Source organism: Vulpes vulpes, chromosome 12, assembly GCF_048418805.1.
Source record: "Vulpes vulpes isolate BD-2025 chromosome 12, VulVul3, whole genome shotgun sequence".
Lineage (NCBI taxonomy): Eukaryota > Metazoa > Chordata > Mammalia > Carnivora > Canidae > Vulpes > Vulpes vulpes.
The window spans coordinates 106,700,035-106,714,914 of record NC_132791.1 but is presented as its reverse complement, the minus strand read 5'-3'; the positions used below and the strand labels follow the sequence as shown (position 1 = coordinate 106,714,914).

The 14,880-nt window shown below is 36.2% G+C and overlaps 2 protein-coding genes across 21 annotated transcripts in view; one reads left to right on the top strand and one right to left on the bottom strand.

Annotated features, from left to right (window-relative positions):
* ARHGAP32 (Rho GTPase activating protein 32) overlaps positions 1-14,880 on the bottom strand; it is a 322,644-nt gene that overhangs the window by 193,590 nt on the left and 114,174 nt on the right. For 4 of the 20 annotated variants that reach the window (XM_072729359.1, XM_072729350.1, XM_072729365.1 and 1 more), the window contains exon 2: positions 13,572-13,679. The exons of the other annotated variants lie outside the window; for them this stretch is intronic. The gene's annotated coding sequence lies outside the window, so the exon portion shown is untranslated. The remainder of the gene's footprint in view (positions 1-13,571; positions 13,680-14,880) is intronic. 20 annotated transcript variants of the gene reach the window in all.
* LOC112920260 (large ribosomal subunit protein eL27-like) lies at positions 8,272-8,722 on the top strand. The gene has a single exon (XM_072729368.1). The coding sequence runs from the start codon at positions 8,282-8,284 to the stop codon at positions 8,690-8,692; it is 411 nt and encodes a 136-aa protein (XP_072585469.1). The 5' UTR covers positions 8,272-8,281; the 3' UTR covers positions 8,693-8,722.

The window sequence follows — 14,880 nt, the reverse complement described above, 5'->3', positions numbered from 1 at the left end:
GAGACACTGGCAGTGGGAGGAGCAGACTCCATGCACGGAGCCCGACGTGGGACTCGATCCCGGGTCTCCAGGATCATGCCCTGGGCCGAAGGCGGCTGAGCCACCTGGGCTGCCCTGGGAAATTACTTTATTTTCACAGGTGGAAATAACAAAGAAACAGAAATACTCACAGCAGTAAACTTTATAACAACAGAATAGCAAAAACCACCTAACTTGCTCATTAATGGAAAACTGGATAATCAAATTACGGAATCTCCACAGAACGGAATGCAATACATTTGGGTAGAGAAACTCAAGGCGGCCCTACTGGTCACGACTAAGGCACAGTATCAAGGCAAAGAGAAAAGAGGCAAATGTGGACAACAGTATAGATGACATGTTCCCAAACACATTTTCAAAGAAGAGGAAGGAGAAACACACAGGACTACATGCACAGAAGATGCACAGGACAGCACCAGTGAAAGCTGCTGTCTCCAGGGGGAAAACACGGAACGAGAGGGAGACAGGTTTTCACTGTATCGTGCGCATATCACCCTCGCAAAAATAATAACTAACTTTAACAGTCTTTTATATCCCTCAGCAAAGAATCAGATTTTTAAATGTTAAAATAACAGTATTTAGGTCTGCTTTTTTCTTCTAAACAAATCTAACTCCTTTAATGTGTTTCATGAGTCCAATTCACCTTTCCTTTTAATTTTTTGCTCCTTCATTACTGTCATTGATTTGCCTCACTTTCCCAAGCCCTTTCAAACCTGAAAATGTGAACTGTAAGCAGTAGTTTTCCAGAGAACGCTAGGGCGGTCTAATCAACACAAGCTCACCCGGGACATCTTCGTTTCTAGTCCCAGGACCACTGCAGAACCGTACCTCCCCGCCCACCCCACTGCGGTGACAGCTTCCATCCCACCAACCTGACCTATGCACCAAGCAAGGAAGACCTTCCACAGCTCTCACAGTTTTGACTCTGCTATCAGGAGTTCAAAAAAAAGGTTTCAGCTTCAAAATCAACCTATTTTCTGTTCCCTTCTTCAATAGCTAGTGAAAATCCAGCAGAAACATAAGGTAGTGAATGGCAGAGAGCATGTAAGGAACAAAGCGGAGTCGATCACTAGGGTTGCCAAAAGCTGAGAGGACTCCATATCCCTGAAGACCACAATTGCTTTCACTCCTTTCCCTGACTGCTTTAAAACCTGATCAGGCTTCACATCCCCAACAAACTTTTGTGGGGGCACAAGTCTCTGACCTAAACCACAGGCCTCATCATGGACAGTTTACAACCAGTTGGTCTTTATCTTCTACTGATCAAGCGATAAGGAAGACAAAGGGAAAGGGGAATTTCTAAACCCACCGCAGCAAGAGGAAAAGGAATTTTAGCAAGAGTTTAAGAATCTGAAATTAGAATGTTTTCTTTTTTTCAAGAAAAATGTTTTTAAGGTAGCTTATTTTTCTAGCAGCAGTAAAGTAGTAATAACAACAGCAAATATACACTTACTTTCTGTGCCAAGCATTGTGCCACGGGCCTTACAAAATAATTCTAATTAATTAGGTAATACTCACAGGTAGGAGCTATTTTAATCCTCACATTACAGGTGAAGAAATTGAAGTTTAGCATAATAATCTGTCCAGGGTTACTCAGTTTATAAGTCTGCATTTAAAATACTTTTTAAAAATCTACCTAAAAATCTAACCACCATATGAAGTACTTCTATGGAGAAAATACGTGGCTTTCAATTTCAACTACATTAGCTCATTAGCTTGGCCTGCTCTGATCTCTTAATTCTGTTGTATACTGGCGACCTGCATTCATTTCTATACAGCATCCTCCACACATTTGGGTTGACTACAAAAAAAAAGGTACACGTAAGTGATCACAAAACAAAACAGCAGCAGGGTCCTGATACTCCCATTTCATGCTCCTTTACCAACACTTTAACTTAGAATTGTTTTATCAATTCTGTTCAAAACACCCCGTGGCTCATAGCCAAAAGGTCAATCAAGATCTCCTGAACTAGGCACCAAGCTTTATCCACAGAATGCTTCACAATTATGATTCTAAACACAGATATACCAAAAATTGTGTATTCTCAATGTGAGTAACATGTCTAGTGTAATTAATGTATGTGTGTGTGTGTGTGTGTGTATAACTTTTAGAAAGAAAAGTTAAGCATGAATCCTCCTAAAATACTTGCAACTGGAGACTTTCTTCCAATGTAAAAATCACAAAATATAATGTACAAATGTCATTAATCATCTTTATACTATATATTCATTCTAAATTCCAGATTACTTGTATCTTTAACTTGTTTTTCTAACCAGGTGGCCTGGTTGGCTCAGTCAGTTGAACAGCCAACTCGATATCAGCTCAGTTCATGATCTCAGGATCTCAGAGTCATGGGATCAAGCCCCAAGCGGGACTCCATGATCAGAGCAGGGTCTACTTGAGATCCTCTCTCGCCCTCAGCCTCTGCCCCTCCCCCTACTTGTGCACTCTCTCTCTAAATAAGTAATAAATAATATCTTTAAAATTTTTCAATTGTTTTTCTAACCAGTTGTAGGTGGTTTGTAGGTATGTTACACTGTAATAACTAACTTCAAAAGAATAACTATTTTCTTACTATACAATACTCTTGTGTTCTGAATCATCATACACAGACATCTAGTTGAGTTTACAAATGTATCAAAAGGGCAAACAATTATGTACACTTTATTTTGTTAAAATTTATTTAAGTAAAATAAATGTATTTGTTTATTTATAAATAAATTTCATTAAAATATCTACAGTACAGTAAATCGATTTAACATGCTCCTCTATAGGTCGCTTTAAAAATAACAGAAAAATCTACTTGACTAGAAAATGGAACCTATCATGTTAGAATAGATTTTGCCTCTTTAGAAATATATATTTCAAGAGGGATCTAACTCTGAACAACTCTTCAAAAATGCTAAACTTCAAAAAAATGGATATCTTAACAAAACATCACTTCTATCACAATAATGTATGTATTTTAAAAAATATATTGTATTCCAAAAAGCTGTCTTATGAAACTGGAAAAAAATTTCAATAGAAATGGGAATATTTTGAAATCAGACATTGGTTCAAATTTCAACTATGTCATTTATAGATAGTGCGGCTTGAGGTAAGTAACTTAAAGTGAGTCTCAGTTTGGTAATCTCTAAAAGAGGAATAATAATAACCTTGTAAAGTTAATGTGTGGATAAGAAATAATGCATGTAACGAAACCATCATATTGCACAGTAAAGATAAGATCCTCTATAAAGGACAGACATCATGCTCATCATCACTGACACCACGGAATGCTTTTATTGTTGTAATTGTACAAAAACTGAGAAGTAAGATATTTCATCTTAAATACTTGGCTTTCTTTAGTTTTATCACTTAGCAATTTTTACCATACTTGAAGGAGAGTAGTAATCTAATAAATGAAGGGAAGTAAATCTCAAATAAGAAATAATTTTCTACTTATTTGAGTCCCTTTCATTAATGTAAAGAATGGAAAATCAAAAATTAGAACTGAAAGTTCAAATACTCCTCTCATTACATTAATATAAGGATTACAAAGTACATATAAAACTAGATCATAAGACAATTCAGCATGACATTTCCAATCTAATAAGTGAATTTAAGTGGAAATTTAGCAAGTATATGCATAAGCTCTCAATATTTAACTAAAACCATCTATTGTTTTTAAATTCTGTATCCTTAGCCAACCAAAGATTAAAAGCATACTTGCTGGTATTCAAGTTTAAAAATCTGCAGTATTCATTATAATGTAGAATACTGCCTTCAACAAATACATAATCTCAGGCTATGTTTTCACTGTATCAGTAACTACCATCAGTTGTTACACATTCTAGAATCTTCATCTCATGTAACTACTGACTGAAGAAAAATACTATGACAGTCTACCTAACCAGACTTCCTCGACACAAATTTTAACCATAATGATATAGTCTGTTTGGTATCATTAACTGTAAACAAAAAAAATTAGAAACTATATAGAGCAGATACCATTATTATAAGAAAAAAAATATATATATATATACATATAAAGACTTGGAGATCATATAACAAAAATACTCTGGGTAATTTTTACTTTTTTCTTTAAGTTATCTACAATGTTTTTAAGCATTGGAGCCTGCTTCCCCCTCTGCCTGTGTTTCCACCTATCTCTGTGTCTCTTTCATGAATGAATGAATGAATGAATGAATACATACATACATACATACTCAAGAGCTCAAGGTGCTCTTGCACTAGGGAAAAAGAACATGATATCAGCATTAATATATTCTTTCAAATGGAATTAGAGACTGCAGAGAACGATTCATACATCTACCAAGCCATGGGCACACATTACGGGCAAGTTGTCTTAACGTGAGCATTCCATTAGGAGACTCAGTAAAAACAAAACAAAAACACCGACTTCACCATAATCTAGAGATCTCAACAAATCCTCACTGGTCTGAGACACTACTCACAACAGTGTTTCAATCTACAGATAAAATAACCAAAACTATAGTGTTAACAAATAAAGGTAAACTCTGAAACAAGTTATAATTCTTCTAGCAATGAATTTAAGGCCACTAAAATACAACATCTACATGTAATGTTTAAATGAAAACACTGCTAAAAAGTAATAAAAGCATAGTGTTTGAAAATTAAGAATTATGCTGCAACTGATTTGGTAAAGGCCTTATAAAGACAATTAAAACTCAGTATTCTGGGCAGCCCGGGTAGCTCAGCGGTTTAGCGCCACCTTCAGCCCAGGGCCTGATCCTGGAGACCCAGGATCGAGTCCCATGTCAGGCTCCCTGCATGGAGCCTGCTTCTCCCTCTGCCTGTGTCTCTGCCTCTCTCTCTCTCTCTCTATGTCTCTCATGAATAAATAAATAAAATCTTTAAAAATAAAAAATAAAAATAAAATAAAACTCGGTATTCTTTAATATAACACTGAATTAAAGAAATTATTTCCTGAGCTAGAATTGTGATTGAATATGTCATCATCAGTGAGATACAGAACCAAAAGGTTTCCATTACAAGTTTAGGGCCTTAGAAAACTATGATCTTGGCAAAAAACTGAAATTTATGTACAGTACTTCTGATAATTCCTGTAACTGGATCATCTCCTGTTAATGATATTTCAAAGAAAAATGCTAAATGTAAACTTAAGGAGTAACAATCAGGAGAAAGCAAAATGATTCAATGATTTTTTTTTCCCCATTATCCATTGTTACAGAAATTTCTTCTGGTAAATTTAATCAATTACAAAAATAATAATAATAATAGTAATAATGTAATCTTTTGGTGAGTAAACTATAATACAGAAGTAAAAAGAAGTTAATATACGTAGATTTGGGGTACCTGGATGGCTCAGTGGTTGAGCATCTGCCTTTGGCTCAGGTCATGATCCCATGGTCCAGGGATCGAGTCCCACATAGGGCTCCCAGCAGGGAACCTGCTTCTCCCTCTGTCTATATCTCTGCTTCTCTCTCTGTGTCTCTCATGAATAAATAAAATCATTTTTAAAATAAAATAAAATAATAAAAGGTACGCAGATTTATATTTAAGTTTGACTGACACATTAATTAGGGATTATCTGCCTATTTCTTCTGATTTGGCTAGAACCAGACATTAATATTACTATCTGTGGCACTTTTCATGTGATGTTTTCATGCGATGTTTTCAAAAGATGTAGTAAATGCAAAGTATATTTTATAATATATCAAAAAGTACTTCAAAATAATAATACTGTTTCTGAAGTGTCAATTCAGAATCTTCAGATTCTATGCCCTTGTGGTAAGATAAGCATGTTCTGGAGTGCTTGGGTGGCTCAGTCAGTTGGGCATCTGCCTTCGGCTCAGGTCATGATCCTGGAGTCCTGGGATTGAGCCTCACGTCAGGCTCCCCACTCAGCAGGGAGTCTGCTTCTCCCTCTGCCCCTGCTTGTGCATTCTCTATCACTCACTCTCTCTAAATAAATCAATAAAACCTTTTTTTTTAAAAAAAGTAAGTATGTTTAGAAACTGAACTTATTATTTACTGATTTGTAATTTATTAAACTACTATTTTACTATTTATAAGTAGTATTCAAGTTAAATATACAAAGCAATTTAAAAACAGCAGTGCTAAGTATCCATGGTTTTCATTTAGGAAATAATGTTGAATTTTTTTTAATTTAATAAAGTTAAGATCACTCAAATTCCTCTGTGCCAATTATTACCTATGTGAACTCAGGCAATTGAGATCTCTTAAATTCAATTTCTTCATCTGATCAGAATAACCTTGCCCAATTATACTGCAATTGAAGTGATCAGATGAAACAAGAGATATAGACTATATATGTACCACAACATTTGTAAATAGTAAGTGCTAAAAAAAAAAAAAAAAAAAAAAAACACAGAAGACATAGTAAAAGAAAGACGTTTCATGAATCTATGTTTTGGATCTACTAAAAAATGTTAAACTATCTCATGAGAATGTTAAAAATTCTCATGAGATAAGGACTCTTTTGTAAATTACTAAAATACCATTATCTCACCTAAAGTAATCAGCCAATAATCCCTAAATATCATAAATACATAGTCAATGCATCAGGTTTTCTAATTGTCAGGAACCTTTTTTTTTTAAACAAATAGTTTGTTTCAATCACAAAGTCCACACATGGTGGTATTACAGTTAATAGTTACAGTTAATAATCCTCCTTCATTTTTGTCACATATTTGTTAAAGAAATCAAATCTGCATATTCTCTAACACTCAGGATTTTGCTGACTAATATGCCAAGAGTCTGGTCCTACAGACTCCTCGAGCTATCATATTTCCATTTAACAGGCTTTAATTCTTTTAAAAAAAATATTTCTTTACTTGAGAGAGAGAGAGAGAGAGAGCGTGTGCAAGCATGCACACAAACAGGGGAGGAAGGAAGGGTGAGGGAGAAACATTCCTCCCTGAGCAGGAAGCCCAGTGGGGGGGCTCGATCCCAGGCCCCTAAGATCAAGACGTGAGCCAAAGGCGGAGCCCTAAGTAACTGAGCCACCCAGATGCCCCTACCTGTATTAATTCTTAAAAGCTATATGGAATGCTTTGATATTTTCTGACTCATCTACCAGCCTTCTAAAATAAATATTAATCAAATGAACAAATAAACAAAGTGGTAAAATATCAGTAAAGATTAAGCAAAAGTAACCAAAAGGCTATAGATAATATATTCTTCCAATGACTTAAACGGGTATTAGTGGGGCAGCTATTCAAGGCAACACATGTTAAGAGGTTTCAAGTGTTGTTTTGACTTCTAACCTAAATAGGTTCTTGCATCCTCTACTGCCACCTATGACATCTATATGTCCTCCTACATGATCTAAGTTCATTGGCAATAACTGCACATATCTGAACAATCTATGACTAATACTAAAACTCTACCCAGTATGTTTGCCACTAGTCAGTCCCTATTATTTTAGAATGGCAACATAAAAGCTGTATGAACTATGGAATATCCTTAAAAGAGGGGACAGAAACATTATCATGGCTCCTATTTGGACAGGAATTAGAAACAACTGATATCCTGGAATAAACTACCACCTAGATGAATAAAGTTGAAATATGGAACTACCCCAATACCTAGTACAGTAAATTTAATTCACTAACTCTTAAACATCTGAAATTAAATCATTAGTAGGAATCAAGAGGTCAAAGATTAATCTATATAACAGGTTGCATATCTTAGAAATTCCCCATACCAATTCCCATACAATGTGTAAGAGAGATAAACAACAAACATCTTCATGAGCTTGGAAATCCAACAGTTTACCAAGAACTAGACCATCTCCTCTCCATCTACCCCGAGAAAACAGTTATTATTTGACCAGTGTATCAGAATCTACAAGCCAAAGAATAGTTAAAAAAAGATTCTATAATTATCAACTATATTCACAAACTAACAAGAAGTTCTTAGGTGAACAAATGGAAAAGACAATTCATCATGGTTTGTCTGCCAGCATCAAACAACCAGCCAATGATTAGCATCCACTCTGTCATTTTTCAAATATAAAATACAAAACAGATAACAGCACAATAAAAACATCACCTAAGACTAGTTAGTACAAGCAGTTTACTAATTTTAAAGCATTCTGACATATTTCAAAGCAAATGACAAAGAGAAAGTAAGCCAAGGGAAGAGTGGGAATTTGGGGGAACTGAATGTTTAAAAGAAAAAGCACTGAGAATTGAATTCACTATAATTTTCCTAAACTGGGCTGGTGTCGAGATGGGCAAGTTCATGAAACCCGGGAAGGTGGTGCTGGTCCTGGCCGGACGCTACTCCGGACGCAAAGCGGTCATCGTGAAGAACACTGATGATGGCACCTCAGACCGTCCCTACAGCCATGCTCTGGTGGCCGGAATTGACTGCTGTCCCCGAAAAGTGACAGCTGCCATGGGCAAGAAGAAAATCGCCAAGAGGTCAAAGATCAAGTCTTTTGTGAAAGTTTATAACTACAATCACCTCATGCCCACAAGGTACTCTGTGGATATCCCTTTGGACAAAACTGTCGTCAACAAGGATGTCTTCAGAGACCCTGCTCTTAAACGCAAGGCCCGACAAGAGGCCAAGGTCAAGTTTGAGGAGAGGTACAAGACTGGCAAGAATAAGTGGTTCTTCCAGAAGCTGCGGTTTTAGATTTCTTTCAGTCATTAAAAATAAATTTAAAAAAAAAATTTCCTAAACTACACAGTCAAATATTAAAGAACAACAAAAACAGGTTAACACATTCCATGAAATGAGTAGACAACAAGAAAATATGGTCACAGTATTGTTTTCTAAGGGAAAAACTAAGAATCTTCCTTCAAGTGTGGCTTGAAACAAATTTTCAATCCTTTTTTCTATCCCCAAACAGTTCAAAAATATGCACACATTCATTAATAAAACTGACTCATTACCTATTTAGAGATTTATTTTGATTAACAACAATTTAAAAGCAAATTATCTTTGAGAGTGTCAAGCTTGTTGAGCATTCAAACCGTAAGTTGAAAATTATTTTAATTAGAACTTAATTTTACTAAATTGGCAACACAAAAGAAGTTAGTTTTAAACAAGGATGGGGAGGAAGGAAGACCTAGATGAAAGACAGGAGTCCCTGGTCAGCTAAGGGAAAATATGAGGGTAAAAGGAGGAGGACAAAAAGTAAACACGTAACTCCTTAAAAATTCACAGCTGAGGGGATCCTGGGTGGCTCGGCGGTTTGGCGCCTGCCTTTGGCCCGGGGCGTGGTCCTGGAGTCCTGGGATGGAGTCGCCCATTGGGCTTCCGGCATGGAGCCTGCTTCTCCCTCTGCCTGTGTCTCTGCCTTTCTCTCTATCATGAATAAATAAATAAATAAATCTTTAAAAAAAAAATTCACAGATGAGGGTGGCTCAGTTGATTAAGCATCTACCTTAGATTCAGGTCGTGACCCCAGGGTCCTGAGATCAAGCCCCACTCCTTACTCAGTGGGGAGTCTGCTTCTCCCTCTCCCTCTGCCCCTGTCCCTGGCTCATGTTCATGCTCGCTCACTCTCTCTCAAATAAATAAATAAAACCTTTAAAAAAAAAAAAAGTCACAGATGACATAAATCATTAACCAGATTATCCAAGGATATCAGTAAAGTATTCAAAACATTCGGGAAATAACACCAAGATGTCAGAATGCTCAACTGCATAGACCCCAGCTGTGAATCAATGTGGGGATAATTCTTAAATTGACTGACATTCGCGTTAGGCTATCATCTCTGAAATCAGGAACATCTGTCTAACTGAGTATGTGGTGTAAATGTCTAGAATGGTAAAGAAAAATTTGCCCAGTGACTACATAATGCTGAAAAGAATGAAGGACCAGATAAATACTTGTGTCAGAGAATACACACAACTTGAAACTATGATTAGCACTTATAAAAATGTCAGAAATTTAACTATCTTCAAAGTTGGAAGAAATCTTAAGGACCACCTCATACGTAGTCAGCTAGTAAACTAAACTCTAAAAATTCATGTTTCCTTTTCCTACCTTACCACTAACTGTATGGTAAATTTTCACAAAATATCTCATTTTAGTTCCAATACCCACAACAACCTAGTGGAGTGATCAAGAAAACAACACTATCCCTGTATTACTTAAGTGGGAACTGAGGCTTGCCCAAGGTCACACAATTTATAAGTGGTATTTACCTCTTAGGTTATTTGTGAAGGAACAGGTAAAATGTCTCCTCCACTAAAAAAATTTTCAAATCACTCCCCAGTCCAAAGCATTCTCCTTTCTGCTGCCCTACAATATTTTCAAAAACACTGAAAATACTTTTAATAATACAAGAGAAATAGGCATAAAAAGGGTAAATGATTTGCCCAAGGACACAAGGGTGGAGCTGGGAGTCAGAGTCCAGAGATCATCACTACACTGTTCCCCAAAATGATCACTAAATATGATCTCTTCTGCTATATAACACATTTCTGTAATATGAATTAGATCACAACCAGATTATATATGACAATTTTTTCCCTGTTTTCAGTCAGGTACATCCAGTTTAACAGGAAGTTCATGACCATATGGTGGATGCAATAAAACGCAGGGTATCATTGTTCTGTACATAATACCCACTCATACCATTTTGATGCTGGTTTCAATGGAGTCCCACACTACATCCGCAGGGCTTTTGCATGCTACTTCCTCATTTTTGCATATTTTGCCCTTGTCTCTTTAATTCAGCAGCCTCAATGCTTCATGACACCCTTCATGACACCCTTTCTGTCAAGCAACCATAACCTTTTTTTAAAGATAAAATCCTACATTTACTGTAATGTTTCTTACTTACTCGCCATTTGATATCATCTTTTTAACTGCACTTTTATTATTAGGACTGGTGTTGCTTTTATTAGTGCTCTGGATACAAAGCTGAATATATTTTGAGTGATTTGTACGACTGTTTTTATCAGACCTTTTTGGCGTATGATTTGCAAAACCACAAGATTTTTCAGAAACACATATATCACATTACAGCAAGAATGGTATAAAAAAATGTTTTAAAACCAGTATCATTATTCATATATACTCCTCTAGGGCCAGTCAGATCTTTCAAATCTTACCACAGAATAAAATTGTTGCCATCAAAAATATTGAACATCTAACACAACAGGACATGTAGCTCTCCCCTACTCATCTCAATGCCTTCAATATAAACCAAAAGCCAGGAGTTCCTCAGAATGTAAGAGAATTACACAAACTGTAGCTGGCTCCTAAACTTGACAGGACATCATGATCACAGGAGTAGCTTTAAAAAAAAGAAAAATACAGGTTCTCCCAACCCCACACAGACCCACTGGATTTCCAGAGACCAGATCTTAGAATCTGCATTTGAAATTCTTCAGTTGATTCTATTTATCTGACAGCCCAGTTGCTTAATGATCAGGTGTTTCATAAGAAAGAAACAAGCACAAAAATTATGCAGCCCCAAATGATATGGGTTTACTTTCTGAAATGATCAATAATTCAAGCAAAATAAATAGCATTTCTAAGAGTACTAAAATTGTATAAATATGACCCTATAACTTAGAATTCATATTGATAAATTCAAATATGAAGAACTGTTCATTAGTTGTGATTACTAAGAGGTGAATGAGTGGTACCAGCAACATAACCATCAACTACACCCTCTCACTAGTTGCCTCATTAGCAAATAAGGCCCTCATTGTGGGAAATGGAAGCAAAATCATGGGGTTTATTACAAACACACATGTAACAAGTTTTATTTTCTTGGCTCGGAGTTCCAGCAATCTGCAAGAAAGTCACCACCTTCTGACTTATTTATTCGGAAATTCTTGGTTCTACTGGGGCAAATTATTCACAATAAAGCTGTACCAATAATAGTTACACTATTACTAACCATACCACTTAATTTATCTTAATTTATACTTATTTCTCCACTAACATTTCTTATTTAAGTACTTGCACAAATCAACCACAATTGGTATGTGATAACTACTATAGTACATAACATAGTACCACTATAAACACTTGAGATGACAATTAGAGCAAGGTATGCTTGTACAAAATGCTCTAGGAAAGTTCCCATCATGTTATATACTCAAATTTATGTTCTTATATATCTGTGATCCAAAATATTTACAAGAAGGCAACAAATGCTTAATTTGAGGGCTAAAAATCTGCTCATTTTACATATAAAGAAACCTTATTTGGACTACCAAATATAATTCATTTGGATCTCAAATTATACTTTATTTGGCCCTTACCTAGTTGTCCCCCAAAATATATATTTAATGTCTTACTTTACTCTCCAAACCCTATCAGAGGTTTACCTTTCATAATGGTACATTTCAAATAAATTATAGTGCACTTATAGCATCCATGAATTTTCATTTATCTAAGCCTCAAATGTTTTGACTCACTTGACAGTTCTGCTATTTGAAATTTAAATGACATAAATTGAGATACAGGGTAATCAAGGGATGCCCCTCAGGCACTAACATACTGCTTTGCTCAATGAAATTCACATCTCACTGAAAATGGACAAAATCACTGCTTCAGTTAAACCAGAAAAATACCCCAGGAGGTATTTCATATGACACAAAGGATGTGGTTTACCACCTATAAGCAGCTCAATTTTAATCTTTCATTTGTCAGAACTACTTGCCAAAGGCAAATGAGAGTATCTAATAATACACTGAAATTTCTTGCAATTGGCAGATGCTGTAACAAAAACGGAGAACTATAACTGATGTGAGACTCCAAGATATCATCACAGCACACTTATAACCCTGACTTAATAACATATTGCAGGACATGTCAAAAATAGTGCGCCTTATCTCAGCTGCATTAAACAAATGCTGCATTATTAAAACATACATATTAGACTAAAATCTCCTAAAAATGTAACAGGTTTCCTTACTTGAATTTTTTTGTGTTCTAAGTAACATTTTTTTACTAGTGTAACATTTTAATAATGCCAAATAAGCCATTTAAAAACAGATTTTTTTCAATTAGATACAGTGCTGTGTAACAGCCAAAATACCAAAGCTTGCATAAGGACAGTACAGGGATGATAAACTGAGGTGGTAAATGAGGACAGGGAGACAGGCAACAAAACTATATACTCTAGTTTGGGGATGGGAGGAGGTGTGCGTTACATGACTTTTTTAAATAAAAATTATAAAAATCTTGAAGATGAAAACAATCTACCTCTTATTTGTCTCATCTTGTCCATGCCTGTTGCTCAAGAAGCAATTTTTAAAAGAAAACTGCAGGAATACTCTTCCCTAAAACCCATCCCCAGTCTAACCATCAAAAAAAAGTCAGGAAAACTCAAATTAAGAAACATTCTACAGGGGATCCCTGGGTGGCTCAGCGGTTTAGCGCCTGTCTTTGGCCCGGGGCGTGATCCTGGAGTCCCGGGATCGAGTCCTGCGTGGGGCTCCCGGCATAGAGCCTGCTTCTCCCTCCTCCTGTGTCTCTGCCTCTCTTTCTATCATAAATAAGTAAATAAATATTTTTTTAAAAATTCTACAAAATAACCTACCAGTACTAATCAAAACAGTCAAGGTCACCAAAACCATGGGAAGTCTGAAAAACTGTCACAACCAAGAAGAGCCCAAGGAGAAATGATGACTAAGGGAAGCCTGGTATCCTGGAACAGAAAAGAAACATTAGGTAGAAACTAAAGATTCAAATAAATATGAACCACAGATAACAATTATGTATCAATATTTACTCATTATGTGTAACAAATGTAGCATTAAATGTAAGATGTTCACAAAAGGGAAAGCTGGATGTGGCATAAATGGGAATTCTGTACTATGTGTAACTTTTTGGTAAATCTAAAACTATTTTTAAAAAGTTTTTTTAAGAATTCTATTGTAAGTGATAGAAAACATAGCTCAAACTGGATTAAACAAAAGAAATATATTGGCTCATAGAACTGAAAATACTTAATGACTGGTCTCACTTCAAGCACAGAAAGATTCAGAAGGTTCAAATGTTTTCAGTAAAGTGTCTTCACTGGTTGACTTTGTCCTGCTCTTCATATGTTGGCTATAATCTTAGGTTTCAGGGGCGCTTGGGTGGCTCAGTCGGTTAAGCATCTGACTCCTGGTTTCGGCTTAGGTAGTGATCCCAGGGTCCTGAGATCAAACCCCATGTGGGGCTCCCCACTCAGCAGGGAGTCGGCTCCTCTCCCATCTCCCCTTCCCTCTGCCCCTCCACCTACCCACCTTCTCTCTCTAAAAAAATTAAATCTTTAAAAGAAATTTATATATATATACATATATATAATCTTAGGTTTCAGATACAGTTTTGCTATAACATTTGTCTTGAAAATACAAATTTGTTCCAAAGTGACTGATATATTAAGGAACAATCCGAACATAGCATGAACTGTACATTTGTCCGTGCATGACTTCATCTGCTGAAAGAACCAGGTCAGGAGTTAGCAAACTTTTTCTGTAAAGGACCAAATAATACTTTAAGCTTTGTGAACCATATGTTCTCGATCACAATTCTGCTTTTGAAGAAGGAAAGCAGCCACAGATAACAGTAAAAGGAAAGGACATGGATGTCTTCCATAAAACCTTATTTACCAAAACAAGCAGAGCCTTACTCAGCTTGTCAACCAGGGTCAGGGTTAGCGTCAGGTGAATGCAGAAGATTGCATGGAGCAGTACCAAGCCCTTTAGGAATATAGAAAACACACCTCACCAGGATAATGAACCACACCTATCCACATGCAGTATACAACTTTTCAAACAATTGTTGCCCAGCCTCCTTCCACCACTTCACAACACACAAGTTGCAGTCCTTCTAATCACATGGTGGCCACGGTCCTGCACCTT